Source organism: Diadema antillarum, unplaced genomic scaffold (assembly GCF_040938485.1).
Source record: "Diadema antillarum isolate AM-2024a unplaced genomic scaffold, OU_Dant_1.0 seq00000975_RagTag, whole genome shotgun sequence".
Lineage (NCBI taxonomy): Eukaryota > Metazoa > Echinodermata > Echinoidea > Diadematoida > Diadematidae > Diadema > Diadema antillarum.
The window spans coordinates 615,190-633,734 of NW_027271817.1; the positions used below are offsets into that span (position 1 = coordinate 615,190).

The window sequence follows — 18,545 nt, forward strand, 5'->3', positions numbered from 1 at the left end:
AAGAAAGCAAGAATGATATGTGTGATTCAGAAAAAACAGTAATTTAGATCATTTTGTTTTGTAATGAATTGAAGGTTTCCTCAGAGGGTGCATCCTTGGCAAAGTATCCAGAGGTGTGCAGACAGTGTCGTCCACTGCTCCATCCTTCTAATATTACCATGGTAACCAGCATCGCTACATGGAGGAGATGCCTTGTCCAGTCCTCTGCCATCAAGCAACAGAGGAAGGCTGTAGTTGAAAAGAAGTCCACCTCAGGTGGACAGCAACTGACCATTGGCCAGAGAGGTAAGGACTTACTTGGTTGAAAAGATGTATGTCTGTATTATGCATAAATAATATCTGTCATTCAAAAGCTCCTGTGACTCAATCAGTATAATGAGCATTACATGATTAGAGATATTTATTAGCAAACTTCACAACTGTAGGAACAACTCGATGATTCAGTAAATCCTATAGATTCTTGTTTCACTGTAGCTACTGTCAGTTGTGCTTGTGCAGAGGGTGCAGTCTTGCAGTACTGACCCTATTTTGACTCTCTGTAATGCATTGTATTTGCCTTGACTTTGCTGATTTTTCATTTGTGCATTATCTGTTTCATTCACCAAAGTTTTGACTACTGTATTATCCCCAGCCAAGGAAGTAAATTTACAATGTTGTTTGAAATATATGAACCACCACCTGTGGAGAAATTATAGAATACTTTTTGTTACTATGACAGTCTTCTGTTGAATTTTTTAGACACTTGTGCTCTTAGGATCATAATCTCTCCTTCAAGCTGAGAAGTTGCTGCTACTTATTTGTTAGTGATAGCAATGGTGATCTGTACTAGACCTAATTTGTCACCTGAAATTCTCAGCTCTTTTCCACTGCATCCTGTTCGTGAGGTCCTTTAGATCCAGATGAGGCCTAAAAGACTACCCTGTGACATTTGTGACAGCAGTGTATTCCCTCCTAAGTACAATTGCGTCAAAGATCTTATTCTGTATATGATGATATAAATGGTATCTGGGGTACCAAATAAAAATCAGCCATTTTGTTGAATTATTTATTTTTTTAAAAAGGTTGTACCCAGGGTTGCCAAAAAGTGGAAATTATTTTGGTGCTGGAGCTAGCGCGCGCTAGCCACTGCACTGCACTGCACTGAAGCACGCGCTATTGGTAGCACAGCGTGCCATGCATGCATAGTATAACATGCAGTGGCATGGGAATGACTAGGTACACGCACACACAGTGCATGCATTTCTCTGTGACTGTCTTCGAGTGGACGTGAGGTGGCGCTACACAACGCGGTAACCCGGGGTACTACGGTACCCCTGGGTAACGCGTGATGCATCATATAACAAACTGCGTAAGTGACATACTGTATACGCCATATATTTAGCAAGTACAATTTTTTGCTATCATGGAGTACAGTATAAGCAAAGAGATGTTAGAGTGCACTGTGTATTCATATCGCAATCAGAGTTAATTCTTAGTGCATGTTGTTCAATTTGCGAAAAATAAAAAAATTGAAGAAAAAAAACCCCGCCAAATATATGGCGTATGCAGCAGATGTCCTACAGTCCAAAGACATCATCATCAAATAGTAAATTTGAGGAATTGCAGACAGGTTGTGAATGAGCAGACACATGGATCTGCCATGTATTAGATTTTGTTATCACAAATTTTTGCATTATGATATGGTACTCTGCACCAGACATCCTCTTTTTGGGTACTGATGGTAACCACAATGGAAACCATCTAGCAGAAAGTTGAATAGATGTAACAATATTATACAAAACAATTTGATAAAGATGATAAGCATTTTAGAAGTATGAAATGGAGTCAAAAGATAGTTCGGGCAAAAGTAGCAATAGAATATGATTTTTACAAGAAATCTGATTTGAACTTCAATCAAGACAACCTGCTGGTATAAACATATCAAACTCATAGTTTCTGCAAGGAAACTTAAGAGTATCATCACCACTTGTAGAACTCTTTAATCTGATAAGTTTGCTGATCACTTCACAAACATCAGTTGTGATATACCTGAACTAGATCTTCACAGTCTACCAGCATTTTTGCCTGCTTGTTCACATCTTTGGTGCAACTGCATGTGGTGTTTAAAGAGCTGAAACTAAGACAGCCAGGGAAATCCAGTGGCCCAGATAAATCCCTGCTTGTCTTTTTATCCCGTTGAGGACGGACTGATTTTGCTACAACATGAATTTGCCATAGACCCCTGCCTGAGTATACTCGGGACTCGTCCTCAACGGGTTAAGGATTTGATGTAGAGCTCATGAACACCTCTCTGTGCAGTGATAAACACATCCTTCCAGTCAGGATTTGTTCCATTACGATGACAATAGGTTATTATAGTCCTGGTGTCCAGAGAGAATTCTTCATCCCCAAAGACCAATCAATCACTCCACCACAAAGATGGCTGAGATATTTATTACCATTATTGTGTCAATTTGATCTGGAATCGAATCAAGTTGGTGCCAGAGCAGATCCCCCTACAGTACAGTGTCTCATCATCTCCAACTTTCTCTGCAAAAAGCCTGTTGACAGTAAACCGTCACTTTGATTGCCTTGAACGGTTTCAGTTGTGCTACCATGTTGTAGACCATCCGGTCATCATACATCAACTGTTTGTTCTTAATATTTGTCTATGGGAGATAGGACTGACATGCAATTTTCTGACTGTCAGACAAAATGAAGTTTGCTGCCATGGCATCTTTTCGTATCTGAAGGAAATGATGACTTGGGTCTTCAACATTTGAAGATAGAACATAATCTTTAGTGTCATCATGGCAGCATGTTAAATTTCATAAAAGTTTTGTGTCTTTTAGTCTATTTTTCTGTTTTAGTACTTGTGTGTCACCTGCTGAATGCTCTTGTGAACCATGCTACTGTATTCATGAATGAAGGAAATCAGAAAATGATCAGAGTTTCTCCAAGCATCTCTTCCCTGCATGCATACATCCACATGACAAGAACTATGAATTTGGGTAACTTTGACCTACCACCCTAAATTTAGTGTCTTTCATTAAAAAAAAAAAGAAAAAAAAGGAAGGAGGTGTGTGTGTGTGGGGGGGGGGGATGGGGACTTGGCAAGATGTTGAACAAGTGCAGCACACTGATGTAGAACATGAAGAATTAAGAGTGTATGTAATGTTCTTGATATAATGTCTTTGACAAGTTCTCTTCCTTGGGAGTTTAGCTGGTAAAGTAATGGTAATTATCCCCAGAGCATTTTTGTGAGACATTATTTTTTGTTTTTCTCTTTTCATGCACTATTCTTTATATGCAAAGTCGCACAGACGTCCAAGGATGTATCATATGCAGGCATCATTGTCTTGGGCATAGGCGTGACAGGTAAGAAAACCCTACATTCTAAAGAAATTTGGTGTTGTCAAGTTTTTCATGGAATTTCTTTTCAAACCACTTCGTCAACACATTAAAAGATCAGATCACTTGTAAAGGCAAGGCAGGAGGTGCTAATGTTTGTGATTGAAGGTTCTGGGAATAGGATACATCAGAGAAAACAAAGACAAATCCACACCAGAAGATCTTCGCCAGTAAGATCAAAATTCTATGATAAAGTTTCCCAGATTGAAATTAAAAGGAGATATGAAACTCGTCACACTGAAGACGAGTTAGGTGATACGCTGGGGGTCATCAGATATCGGTCACAGGTGATCAACAACGAAAATGATATTAAATAGCGTATCACCTAACAAGTTAATTTCTCTATATCTGATCGCACTATCCAGTGATGCACCTTATATGTTTTGGTTTTTTGTCTTTTTTTTTTTTTTTTACATAGGTCAAAATGGAGAAAGGATGCCTATATTTTGATTTCCATTTTGTTCCAGTTCTTTAAAGAATTTAAAATCCCCGAACAGCTTCAACTGTTTAAAATGTATTCAGTTATGGTTTTCACCCTGTTTGTGTTAACCACATTTCGAGCAATCAGAAACTAGTGCAGAAATAAAAGCACACAAATATTTTTGCTTGCCATATGTTCCTGTGAGTGATGTCTTGATTCCTTGGAATTAAGAACACATGAAACTCTTCTTACCCGGCCAAGCGCAAAAAATTAGTTGCGCGAAAATATACACTTTTACAGTACCACATGAAATAAAGTACAGAGAACATTGTTTACAGAAAGTGCTATCATAGGTTTTAGCTGTTCATCTAATTTAAGTAGCTCAATATGTTTCATTTATTTTTGATAGGGCTCATGTTCTACACTGTTGGAAAAGAACTGTTTTCATCAAACAGTCCAAATGGTATATACACCAACGCTCTGAAGCTCTGTAAGAATAATGTTCAGGTAAGTGCACTTGTCTTGTCAAAGCATAATTGCACATGTAACAATACCTAACCCCAGCCCTGGTCAGGTTAATTCAATTTGCCCAACTCTCCCACTGATTATTAGTGAAAGACCAGGAAGCTACAGATTAGACATTGTGTGCTACTTTTGGTGTATAAGTTCAACAATAATGAAACAAAACACTCAGTATGTGGTCTGCTTGCATTTTACTCAAACTTGTGAACAGAGAAAAAAAAGATACTTGCTTGTTTTCATTTCTAATTTTCTTGATAGACACATGTATGAAACACTGAAAAATGCACATTTTCACATTTTGCAAGGTTTGATTTCATGTCCCAGCAACATCCAGGTACTGAGGGCAACATGTTTATTTGATTGTTTTTATTGTTAGTATAATAGAATGAGAATTTCAAGGGGTAATTCTAGTAATATTCTGGAAATTTCTATCAGTGTAGGTAAAATAATGAGTTGTGAAAAGGCAGTTCACTTCCACCCATACGAAAATCACAGTATTTCCCAATGATAAAGAAGCCTTTCTAGTGTCTCAGAGCTTACCTCATCATCTTACTGCATGCTGCGCCTGGAGTACTCACTGTGTGCGTATGCACACCTCAAATACGCGCAGCTTGATGAACTCTCTTGTTTGTTGGCCATATTTGCCAATGATAATCCATCAAAAACTCAAAATTCCTAGATCCAGACAGTGGCCCAGATCACTCCCAAAATTTAATCATGTGTTCCCTTTGTCACATTCAACTTTTCCTGTGTGTTTCATCCAATTCTGTTCTCAACTTTCTTAGTTATTTTGCAAACAGACAGATAAAACAATGCCAGCAAAAACATAACCTCCTTGGCGGAGGTGAAAATCAGTCAAAGTCAGGATACTATTGATTTATGACACAGAAATGCATTGGTTTTACTTTGGTATGAACGTGGTTGGTTGAACTTCTTTGGTAAAATTGTGTAATTTGATAATTAATTAGCTGTTCTCTCATTGAAGGCAGAATTACACAAATTTAGACAGATCATTTTAGACAAAATATTTTGATAATTGCTATGGTGTATACACTAAGAATTACTTGGAGTAAAGACCACATGGTATTGTTAGATACGCCAGTCCATGTCATAATGTCTCAAGTTGTGATGTCACAATGTTGTGTTTGGATTCATGTATTCATGGCACACCTTTACAGATCCAAGATGCTCTTGGGACACCCATCAAGGGATATGGAGAAATGACAAGGAGGAAACGAAGGAGACATGTCAGGTAAGCCTTAGATGAGTCATCTTGACACATCGCCTAGCAACAGACATGTAGCACAGGTTCATGAAATGAACTGATCCTACCGTGAAGGAAGTAGGGTTAGAGTTTTAATGGGGAAGAGGAATTGAAGGCCGTTTTAAGTCATACTACATTGAAGTTTTGATGGATTATTGTATCGTAAAATGCACCTTTGGTGTCTTGTCAGGATCAGGTGGAAGCTTTATGGAGTATGAACATGTTTATTGGTACTTGTAAAATAGTCTCAAAGATGAATCATAATCAGGAGAAGCTAGTAACTGGCTGAACAAACCAGGACACATTTTGTGTCTCAGTACTTGGAGAAAATTGAGTGAACTTTGTTCTTTCTATTGCCCATTTTCAATGCATTAGATAATGAAGTGCTGTTCTTCTTTGCTTTGTTTTCCTTTTTACTCTTTGAATCTTGTCAAATTTTTATGTTTTACTCCATATATATTTTGATTTTTTTTTTGTAATGTGCAGGACTTCAAAGCTAACCATGCCGTAATGACTTTGCCAGATGAATGACACTTCATTAATTGATGCATGAATGTATACATATATGAATGAGAAGATAAAGATTTTGACATATAGCAGAATAACACTATGCAATAGAACTTGAGTACATCTAATATCAGTAGTTATCAGTAATTAGGTGAAAAGTTATTTCTCATTTGATTTCACAGCCATCTGGAATACTCCCAGAATGGAGTAAATTTCATGAGGATGAAATTCTATCTGGAAGGACCTCATAGGAAGGCCACTGTTCATCTGGAAATGAAGCAGGTTTGTAGCCCAACATCCAAGTTTGTTAACAGCTTGTTTGTTGTTACTTTTTATTGAATGAAAAAAAGTTTGTGCTTGAAATTGGACACTGTCAATTTGATGAATGGCATTATCTCCACTTTGAGGTATTTCTAGCTCTTTTAAAGCTGTGCTGGTGGAAAATAGTCTCATTGGTGACATCCATACACTTTCAAGCACAGATTTGTAAGTGTTTAAGAAAGTGGAAAGAAAAACGAGTGCTTTGTAGTGGGAAGGGACTAGTTTCATGCTCAGAGCTCATACCCGATGTAACTCAAAACCAGTTTTGCATTCAACCCATTTGTCCCAATCACCATCACCCAACAATGATATGAAACCATCACATGTTTTCAATTGGGCCTACACGAAGTGTTGACAATCATTTACTTCATTGTTCTGTTAAAGGGACTGTACAGTACTGGTTGACGTGAGGATTCAGCTTGTAACGTTTTGTGAGATATTTAGAAACCACTCTATGAAATGTTAAAGAGCATACATTTCTAAGGGGAATCAAAAGTGTATTTGATGAGAATCAGTTTTGAAATGACCAAGATATCCAAAACAAAGTAAAACATAGAGATCCTAATAAAAGTCATGACCTGTCAATTTTATCAGGAAAGCTTTTTTGGATATCTCGGCCATTTCAAGACCCTATTTTCATCAACTAAACGTTGAATCCTTTTTGGAATTACATGCTCTTTCATTTCATGAGGTTTCTCATTATCTCACCAAAAAATGGTATAAACCTGATGTTAGGTCTCGACCAAAACTATACGATCCCTTTAAAGTGTTTTTCATGATGTGTGAATAGACGAATTTATTCTCCCACTGCTTTGAAAGTAACATGCTCAAAGATGAAAATGTGCTGCTCCAGTCATTGGTGGCAATGTATTCATATTACAATGTATTTGTTTTATCATTTTTTGTATCTTTGTACCTATCATTTTGACTTGTAGAATGAGAATGGAAGGTATGAATACCGTTACCTCTTTGTGGAATTGGATGGATACCCAAGTGGCACCATCATCTTGGAAGACAACAGGTAGTGGTCCTGATGGAACTCCTAGCCCTGTGATAGGAAGCATGTGTCGTCATAATGTCTTCTCTCAAAGATCCTGACAGACTTCGCTGATGTGGGTTGTATTTGGATTGCCACCATGATAAGAACCTTCCAGTCCTGTGTAAACCATCAGAGACAAAAAGTGACTTAGAACATAAGTCTGCACACCGGTACTGGAACAACTATATGCGTTGGCTTAAATTTAAGACATATGAAGGTATGACAGTGATGAAATGATAGTCAGTGATTTGAAATTCAGTGTAATATGTATGATCCATTGCAACTACAATGTTCATACTATAATCAGCTTGTTTTATCTCATGAGACTGAATCTTGTCCAGTGGACAGGCTTCATACAGTAGACATCAGACTAAGAAGGACAAATTGATACAAATATCCATCACAGCAGTCTGTGTCAAGTTTTATATGAGAGTGCGTATATCTTCAGCAGTTGATTTTCACTGTGTTTGTAGAATCTTATATCATTTTCAATTTTTTTATTTGCCAATATCTGCCAATGGCATTCAGTTACCATGTAATAGAAGAAATGAAATGACCCAATATAACTGTATGTGTTTGTTGAGATAAATGTATATCTAAATATAGGGTCACACAAAATTACAGGTATGGCAAGTTGAGTGTTACATCCTGGAACTCCAGTTTGACATAATGTTATTGGGTGAAAATTTTCAAGATGATACACAAGTAAAATGTTATCACATTATTTTTTTTTTTTTTTTTTTTTTTTTTTTTTGGGGGGGGGTTACATATCGGCAAGTAATATGTTACCATATCCCGTGAAATGCCTTAATATCTTCCTAAATGTTTAAAACAGTTCTTAGATGTATCCACACAAATAGCTGATAATTTCAAGTGATAAAAGTCACAGAGGCCTGCATCAAAACTACTCTTTTTAAATCTAATTATAAGCATATCTGATAATAGCAAAGTCGTATGACCCACCAAATTATCATACTTTTGTTTGGCAGCATTGGAATGATGCTTTATGCATATTATAAAGTCTTGTACATGAATCAATGCTTGTTAAAATAGGATTTGCCAAACTGGTATTCACACTGGAACAGTTGGGAAAAGAGTGCAGACTGAATTGATATAAGTTGTGGTTCAAGTTCTTGTTTCTTTTTATTTTTGTAAAGGGTAAGTTGTATTAGTGTGTTGAAACACTGTGTTGGTTCAAGTCATTGATACCATGCAGTTTTATTAAACCTTTACCATGAAACACAAAATATATATGGCTAAGTAGTAGAAGAAAACCGTTACACATTGTATTTGATCAACCTCCAGTCTGGGATCTTGGTTTCTATGCTCCCATGTGCAAATGTGATCATGCAACTCCTTCATGGAAGTAATTTCTCTCTCAGTGGATTTTTAAGCTGCATACTATTCAGAATGTGATATCTGGTACAGATGGATAAGTGTGTCTGAGCAATGTTGTGTGTAATGATGCCATCCCCTCCAGTAAGAGGCAAAACACTCTGTCCCTGGGATGGGACATTACATGGAAGTCCCATGTGTGAGAGAGTCACAGCTCGTGCATGTAAAAGTATTGATCACAAAGAGCAGGATACCTAAACCTGGTGAAGTGGTCTTGCCTCGCATCAAACTGGACCCCATGGAAGACCACCTAGTGCAGCTGAATATTGGCTATCCAGCCATCTTCTCAGATGGCAAAATGAAACAAACAAAAGTCAGGCTATCATTTTGCAATATTCTCATTTACATTTTTATCAGGCTGTAGAAAAATGTCAGGGTGATGTGATATGATTTGTCTGTCACTGTCTTAAAGATATTGATGGTATCAATAGGCAGCTCACACGACAAACTGAATATGAGTTGCAAGGATTGTTAAAAACAAGAATTTACTGTACTGAAATTAAGTCTGTGTTGTAAAAATAGCCACACAGTGGAATAACTGGAACGTGTGATATTTCATTCCCAGTTATTGAGTTAGTGCCACATAGGAAGAAATGAATTACTTTGATATTTGTGTTATGCTAATGTGTAACATGGAGCATCAGCCTTTAGGACACTTGTACTCCAATGTTTATGGAATTCTTATCTTTACATTGCCCAATTGAAATGATTACTTGAAATTGGTGTTAAAATTTTGATCTCAATACAAGATATTTACCTCCAAAAGTTTTAGCTGTAAATGCCACAGCCTTCATCAGCAAAATAACCTGTCTTCACCTTGATTGTTTTCTTAGGCCTTTCTCGGTACACTCTTAGATAACTACATTTTAAGCTTAAATTCAGGACTCTTGAGACCGGACACTTCACACATGTACATGTAGTTGACATTTGCCAGAGCACAATGGGTTATTGTTCTTTATTTCACTGCTGACCACATTGTACCACAAGGTGGCGCTGTTAACACAATATTAATGAGATGTGTGCTCTGCACATCAAACTCTGTAACATTGATCACATGAAATAATTATTTCACGGCTTTTTGCTTGGCTGATGAGATATTTGAGTTATGTTTTTCGAGTGAAGTGCTTCATAAATGAGGTTTTTTATTAAAATCTTTTGCTTTGTTCATCCCCTGTCACATGGGTTCTGCTCTTCTGAATGTAGTTTATCAAATCATATGTATAATGCAAAGTGTGTATATCAGTAACTACCATGTATTTTCTAATTCCTCGAAAGTTCATTTCATTTCACTCCATTATTTCATGTCCAACAAAAATGTGATTACAATGTACATAAGACATTTGAATACACATGATTACTCAATAATCAGTACAACATTGTAATTCATGAAATAAATGAAATGAACAAAGGTTGTATTTCTAGGTGGTCTATACTCAATCCAGTTACCTTTTCCTGGATTTCCAGATTATTTTAAAAGACTTGCTGTGTTTATATCTTTGCCAATTTGAAGATCTATGAAGATTGATATTTTTAAAATTTTTTTTTTCAACTACTGAGATACACACATATATCATGAAAGAGTCTTGAATCAATTCATTTGTACTGGAAGTATTAAAATTCTAACCATCACAAACTGGCAAAATAATGATTGTGTGCTCATTTTGTTTTAAGAAAATGAAGGATTTCAGTTGTATTTTAATGTGTTGTTTCTTTGTTTGTTTGTTTTTTTTTTGTTTGTTTTTTGATGGGCATGGGGATTTCAAACAACTTAAACCGTGTAAATTACTGTTTTGAAGCTTGACAAACTGTATATTCATAAAGGATAGCCTACTTCTGATGCATTTCAAAGAAATTTAGTCAGTTGATTTGTTCTGCATATCTTGTTTAGAATAGAATAAATCAGGTGTAGGCTATATGTGTCATTATTTTTTCTCAGTGTGTGTGTGTGTGTGTGTGTGTGTGTGTGTGTGTGTGTGTGTGTGTGTGTGTGTGTGTGTGTGTGTGTGTGTGTGTGTGTGTGTGTGTGTGTGTGTGTGTGTGTGTGTTTGTTTGTTTCAGACCTTTGCCAAATCTACATATTTTTTCCTGTATATTTGTACAGTGTAAAGCAAACCTCTTAGGAAGGGCAGAAGCTCACAACCCAAATGAGAAATGATATCTTTAACCTAGTTTCAGCTATTGATTGTTTCTGCATTGACAGTGCCTGGTACTAATAAAAGACTTTATTGAAGCGGTTGCAAGGCCAGTGGTTTACGCATAAAAATACTGTACATGTATACCAAAGTGTTGTGCACGCCACTTTCACAACAGCTACCATATAATAACAACAAAAGAATGCTCTTTTCACCAAACATTCACAATTGAATGTTTGATGGAGTCAAAAGTGAGAGACAGCCGAGTTAAGAAGGACGACCTCCATGCTATTAGGCCTTGATTTAAAGGGATGGTATAGTTCTGGTTAAGACCTAACTTCAGGTTTCTAACATTTTTGGTGATATAATGAGAAACCTCTTATGAAATATTAAATAAGCATGTAATTCCAAGAGGGATTATTAGGCCCTATTAATTTATTTGATGAAAATTGGTTTTGATATGGCTGAGATATCCAAAACAGAACAATTCTAATAAAAGGTGGGACTCACCTTTTACTAGGATTGCTTTGTTTTACGTTGTTTTTGGATATCTCAGCCATGCTTAAACCGATTTTCATCTAATAAACTTTGAATACCTCTTGGAATGGTATGCTCTATATTTCATAGGTGCTTTCTTGGTATCTCGCAAAAAGATAAAAACCCAATCCTCATCTCCACCAATATTACACCATCCCTTTAATGTGTATCGGCTGCGGTATGATGATCTGTGGGAGTAGAACTGCTCAACTGCTATCATGACTATTTAACACCACTCATCAGGGGCCGCGGAACGTTTCTAGATAATCTATTAAAGGGACTGTACAGTACTGGTTGAGGTGGGGATTCATGTTTTGATCATTTTTTAAGTGTGATAATGAGAAACCTCTAATGAAATATGAAAGAGCATGTAATTTTAAGAAGGATTCAACGTTTATTTGATGAAAATTGGTTTTCAAATGGCTGAGATATCCAAAAAAAGTGATGATAATAAAAGGTGACCGGCCACGCCTTTTATTAGGATCTCTTTGTTTCACCTTGTTTTTGGATATCTCAGACATTTAAAAACCGATTTTCATCAAATAAACTTTTTGATACCCCTTAGAATTGCATGCTCTTTGACATCACGTAGAGTGGTTTCTGAATATTTCGCAAAACGTTAAAAGCTAAATCCTCACCTCAACCAGAACTGTACACACCGTCTTTAATGGTTGCCCCAATGGTTGCCCCCATGGTCCTCAGGATCATCACTGACCCTCCTCTGTCTTTTGTCTGTCCGCCCTCCTGCTCTGATCCCCCTCCCTTTACCTGTTGGGCTCCTTGCCCGTGACCTCCCACCCTCTCCTTTGTTTTCTTTGTTCTGTGTACCCAGCCTGCCCCTGACTGTTCTTGTTATGTGAAGTCCTTATATGTGATTGCTTTCCCTGCCTGTTTGTCATTTTGCCTCTGACGAAGTTTCTGTTAGGATCGAAAGCTCAGGCCCCTTTTGACTCCATTTTACTCCATTGGCTCGCCACTATTGGATAAGCAGTTTTCAGCAGCTTTTTTTTTTTTTTTTTTGCTACACTTAGTTCATTCTCTGCTGTTGCATCACGTCCACGTGATCCTCCTTATCCTCTTTGTCTTATCTGTTGTTTTAATTGTTTTAATTGTTTTGTTCCAGTTCAGTCTCCTTCCTTGCCCTGTTTCCCTCCCACAGTCTCGACTTGTAGTCTTTGTTTCTACAGTGTTATACAGTATTTGCTTGTTTGTATCGTATTTCTTACTTTCTTTTTAGGTGTGTGTCTCCGTCCCTGTATACTCTTCTCTTCAGTTCCGTGCCTTTATCTCTGAGCTTGTCTCATTTCCCTTTGTTATTTCCTTCCACCCACTTTTCTGCTTAGCACAGGTTGGCCTGTACTTTGACCGACCGTACTAATCCTTTCCCCTTTGATTTATCCCCCTTACAGACTTTAGATCAATCTTGTTCCCTTCTTTAATTTTTCCCTCAATTCTGACAGGTTATGTATTTCTATTTCCCTTGTTTGGCAATCATTGTTCTTCTCTGTCCCCTGCCTACCATGGCTAACAGCTGCTAACCATCTATCTCTTTTTCATAAACTGAAGAAAACCAAGCTCAAGGCCCTCAGATTCTCATTTCACCAGAGTAATTACAGATTCTACTCCCTCAACCGCATGATTTTATACCCACTAGGCCTCCAACTCCACTGCACTCCAGGGGGGCATTTCATGAAGCGTTTTGGTCGGATATTTTTCTGACCAGGCGCGCCGGAAGCAGTTTTGGATTGGGGGGGCAAACATTTTAGGGGGCTCAAGATTAGACCATGCATATGTTACACAATATACACATACACACACACACACACACTCACACGCACACAAATCTATTATATATATATATATATATATATATATATATATATATATATATATATATATATATATATAATATATATATATATATATATATATATATATATATATATATATATATATATATATATATATATATATATATATATATAATGTAAAGTGGCGTACGGTGGGTCGAAACATGGGGGGAACCATAAAGTAATTTTGACGGTCTGTATGCTTGTGCGTGTGTGCGTGAGCAATAATGGGACTTCAATACATTACGGAATGTGATACATTCAACAAAGCAGTCATTGAGGAACATTGTAAGTTTTCCTTACATGGATTATGGAATGACGGTGTGAAACGATCGACAAATTATATACTGTTAGCAACATAAGGTGAATGCAATAACAATAAAATGCGAGCGAGCGAAGCGAGCGAGCTTGAAAATTTTGACATTTTACAGTCCCCAAACTCCCGTTTGTAGCTATATTTATCTTTCGCTTTGGAAATTAAGGGTTGGGGGCATCGGGCACAACTACTGGCAATTACTGTCAGCAACGTTAGGAGAATGGCATAACGATTCAATGCGAGCGAGCGAAGCGAGCAAGCTTGAAAATTTTGACATTCTAGAGTCCAACAACTGCCGTCGTAGCTATGTTTTTCGCTTTAGAAATTAAGGGGGAGGCGCACCGGGCTCAACTGCTGGATGCGAGCGAGCGAAGCGAGCGAGCTTGAAAATTTTGACATTTTACAGTCCAAAAGCTGCCGTTTGTAACCATACTTTTTTCCCTTTTATTCATATATATACATATTTATCTTATTTTCTTTGTTTATTCATTTATTTTTATTATTATTATTTTTTTTTTTTGGGGGGGGGGGGGGCTTTTTGGGGGGGCAAAAATGCGTTTTGCCCCCCCCCCCACTTTTTGGATTGGGGGGGCGGCCGCCCCCCCTGCCCCCCCACTTCCGGCGCCTATGTTTCTGACAAACTGTTATACAAGCTTCTGAAATCCTTGCATCTGATTGACTGAGAGCAAATTTGTCCGACAACTTTGTCGGACAAAATGCTTCATGAAATGCTCCCCAGATCTTGGAACACTCTCGCCTGAACTACGGAAACGCTGGAACCAGACTCTACATACATGGAGCTTCCATCCGAACAGTGCGCCGCCTCTCTCACTTCCTTTTCAGCTGACATCGACAGACTAGAGAGTGAACTTCGCTCTTGCTGCACCGACACCCAGCGGTTCAAATACAACGATGAAATTGAATCTTGCCTCTCAAAACATGTGTCTGACCTCACTGCTCGCATACAGGATAACAAGAAAATAGGCAACATCACGAAGAAACGTCAACGGTCTAACAGATTCAGACAACACACCACATCCATTGATGTATCCTCCACTTCTGTCGTTAACTTTTCTTCTTCTCCCCTTTCTCAAGCAGAAACGTCTTTTCTCTCAAAAAGTCTCAAGTTTTGCCCCACCCCACCCAAGGTCGATCAGATAGCACTCCGTCAAGACCTCTCTACTTTCTACCGCAGGTTACGCCTGTTTGTTTTTTTATCTCGATGAACCCCCTTCTGCTCCTGTGTGAGCCCTTTCACCAAAAAAGCTCATGGATTCCCCCCAAGAATAGAGTTCCCTCCCTGGAAACGTATACGTACATCGAAGCTGTCTCATCTCAAGTCCACTCCTCAGATACCCTCGACATTGCATCACATGACAATCTCCCAAAGGAAGAGCGCCAGCCTCTCTCATCTCTCAAAAACAGGTCTGACATCATCATCAAGCCTGCAGACAAAGGATCATGCAGCTGTTGTAGTAATAGACCGCCAGCAGTACATCGATGAAGCCATGAAACATCTCCACAATCCTAGTTCCCACTACACACTTCTTGACTTTGATCCCACCGATAATTTCTCCCAACAGATCCAGTCGACACTCAATGACATGAAGGAACATGAACACCTCACCAAGAAGGCTCACAATTTTCTCTCCCCCGTTAATGCTAAACCTGCCCGATTCTTTCTCCTCCCCAAGATCCACAAACCTAGACAAACCAAGACAACACTCAAAAGACGCTTCTATGGACACAGATCTACTGTCAACACAGCAAGCTCGATACTCCAGTGGACCACCATTTCAATCGTCCCGATCATTCCATCACTGATATGACTCTATACAGGGCATTAAATCTTTAGGCACTCGTCCAGACACAGTCAGAACCAGCAGAGAGAAGCTCTGGATGAAACGATTTCACACCATCCAACTCCATGGCCTCAACATCCAGGAGGGAAATGACTAACCACCTTTATATATAATATATTATATGTTACATTTTCTGATTATTTTTATTCTCTTTTCTATTTTTAATTTCATTTTGTCCTTTCTTTGCGCTTTTCCAATTGCAAACCCTGTTATTCCCAATTGATTCCTTCCTCTAGTCAGAGGTTCTTTTATACAGCCTTTTTCCACATACACATACAGCTGTAGGTACGCACACTTGGTTTTGTTTGTTTGTACGTCATATTAGTGCTTATTATGCCTATGCCTGCTTATCAACATACAATGTATACAATTTTCTCTCCCTCAGATGTTGTGTTCCCCCTTTTTGTCATAAGTGCTTTATTTCATTTCTTTTATCAACATCTTTATTATTGTTGTTATTATCATTATCATTATAATCATTACTGCGTTTGTATACTTTGATATGTTTGATTACTTTCATTTTGTTACCTCCTCCTGGGGGGCGTTTCATCAACGAGTTCGTCGGAGTTTTCACCGACGAATTTGCTATCAGCCAATCAGACCAAGGATTTCATTAGCTTTTAACAGTTGTCAGTGTAAATCCTTGCGTCTGATTGGCTGATAGCAAATTCGTCGGTGAAAGCCTCCGACGAACTCGTTGATGAAACGCCCCCCTGGTACACATTTTCAGGGCTCACTGTTTGCTCAGCCCCCCCCCCCCCCCCCTTCCCCTTGCTGTTACTATTTCACTCTTTTCCTTTCTTTATCCCTCTGTTGTTCCTTATCTTCTTTGATGTTGCCTCCTTTTCCTTCAATGGTTGCCCCCATGGTCCTCAGGATCATCATTGACCCTCCTCTGCCTTTTGTCTGTCCGCCCTCCTGCTCTAATCCCCCTCCCTTTACCTGTTGGGCTTCTTGCCCGTGACCTCCCGTCACCCTCTCCTTTGTTTTCTTTGTTCTAGCTGTGTACCCAGCCTGTCCCTGACTGTTCCTAAGTCCTTATATGACGTGATTGCTTTCCCTGTCTGTTTGTCATTTTGCCTCTGACGAAGTTTCTGCTAGGATCGAAAGCTCAGGCCCCTTTTGACTCCATTTTAATCTATTATGTGGAACTTTGATATCTAAGACGTAGGTTTTATTGTGATCTTTACATAAATCTATTTACATTCATGAGATAATTTACAACTGTGTTTATATTTACGAACTGAACGGAATAAATAAAGTTAAAAATGACAATACGCTTTCTATAACTTTATCATAAAACATCATGATGTCCCCAGTGAACATACAAACACACGCCATATCACGTTCTGCTATTGTGACGTTCTGTTTTGACAAAGAAGGTATTGTTCTCTCAGAAAGTGACTACAGGCATCATGGCATAAACGGTTGGTTACTGGATGAACTACATGTATAGCTGTAAACTTCGCTGTGGATGTTTTTGCGCACCTATTTACGTATCATAAACAAGTTCACCCTTTTATATACTCGGTACATGTTAATTCTAGGAATCATCGTTTGTCTGCAGACATCAAGCATCTGCATCAAGCTTTCTCTTGTTTGTTTGTGTTTTCTGCGGGGGCGGTATATATATAGGGTCACAAAGGTAAACAAACAAGCGCAATTTGTTTCATGTTGAAGGTGACAACAGAGCAATGCAATTCATTCCATGTCTCAATAGAGTGAAACAACAAAGAAAAATGGTATGACAAAGTTTTCGTCAACATGCACGCATGATAAAAAGTGATGGAACTTTCAAGCTAAACATTTGGAAATGTTTACTTCAACACCTCATCAAATTACGTGGTTGCGGCAATAATCACTGTGTTGTGAAAACATTTAAAACAAGATATGGTATAGGCCTGTTACATCTGTTTTGTTACATGACAGATTCTGATGGGTAATCCGATCATATCCATTTCTTTGATTTCACTTTATATTGACGTTGAGCATTCAGTAGCGTCGCTTTCATCAGACCACTGGTCTTTAGGGCATGCTATACTATGATCCAATGGGCATGTAAAAGATTTCTGAAAGTTTGCTCACTACTGCAGTTCAATTTCATTTGTCATCTGTAAGTTATCCATATAGATGTCACCTGCAATATCGCATTCAATGGCAGGTACAGGTCTGAGCAACAAACATGATCATATACAAAACATATCATATAAAACAAAATAATTACAACCAATATACAATTATGAAGGAGCGTATAGTAAATTGATTGATAACAAAGTACACAACAATAGAAAAATCCACGGAAGGAAAAGTTGAACACAACGAAAATGCAAACCGTTAGGTGAGGAGGAAACCATGAGAACGTAGATGGCGAGTGAAGTTTGGCATCATTGAGGAAGAGAGAGGCAGGGGGAGAAGGAAACAAAAGTGGCCAAAAGTCAGAGTAAACATACGGGTAATATGTGTAATTGGAAAACCAAGACCCTACACAGATTGACAATGATAGAGACATCTATTAAGGTACATGTTGAAAAATCAACAAGAAGTGGGGTTAATGATATGTTGAGTATATAATTGTATGTGTATTCATATAATATATCCTTATCAGAAATATCTCACAGATGAGTATGTCATACACTTTGTGTTTACATGCGTTTGTGTTTATAGAGTGTACGTGTGCGTATATACGAATACATCTGATAGCAAGAACATTCAAGTTCTCTTTCTCTCATGCTCCATAAATATCATGCTCCTCGTGTAATTTCAGGAAATTTTACTGAGGATCAAACATCAACTGTAGTAGTTTTCAGCATTGCAGAGAGTAAGAGAATCTCTGCTCAGAGGTCCGCACTTCATGTGGAAGAATAGAATTTAAGGATCGAGAAGAAAAACATTTGACCTGAGGTAGTTCTATTGATCGTGGTTTGTGTTGACATGCAGTAAGAACGTAGAATTCATAATTTTCATTTGTCTCTTGAAGAAACAAACTTTA

General features: G+C 38.0%; 2 protein-coding genes across 2 annotated transcripts in view; one reads left to right on the forward strand and one right to left on the reverse strand.

The window, feature by feature from the left end:
* LOC139742036 (cytochrome c oxidase assembly factor 1 homolog) overlaps positions 1-18,545 on the reverse strand; it is a 425,467-nt gene that overhangs the window by 286,050 nt on the left and 120,872 nt on the right. The window lies entirely within an intron of this gene.
* LOC139742044 (mitochondrial import inner membrane translocase subunit Tim21-like) lies at positions 192-7,450 on the forward strand (the record flags this gene model as incomplete). Its single annotated transcript, XM_071652604.1, has 6 exons — positions 192-285; positions 3,295-3,357; positions 4,221-4,318; positions 5,512-5,585; positions 6,287-6,386; positions 7,361-7,450. Coding segments are annotated over 6 exons (519 nt in total), but the record flags the coding sequence as incomplete, so codon positions are not given.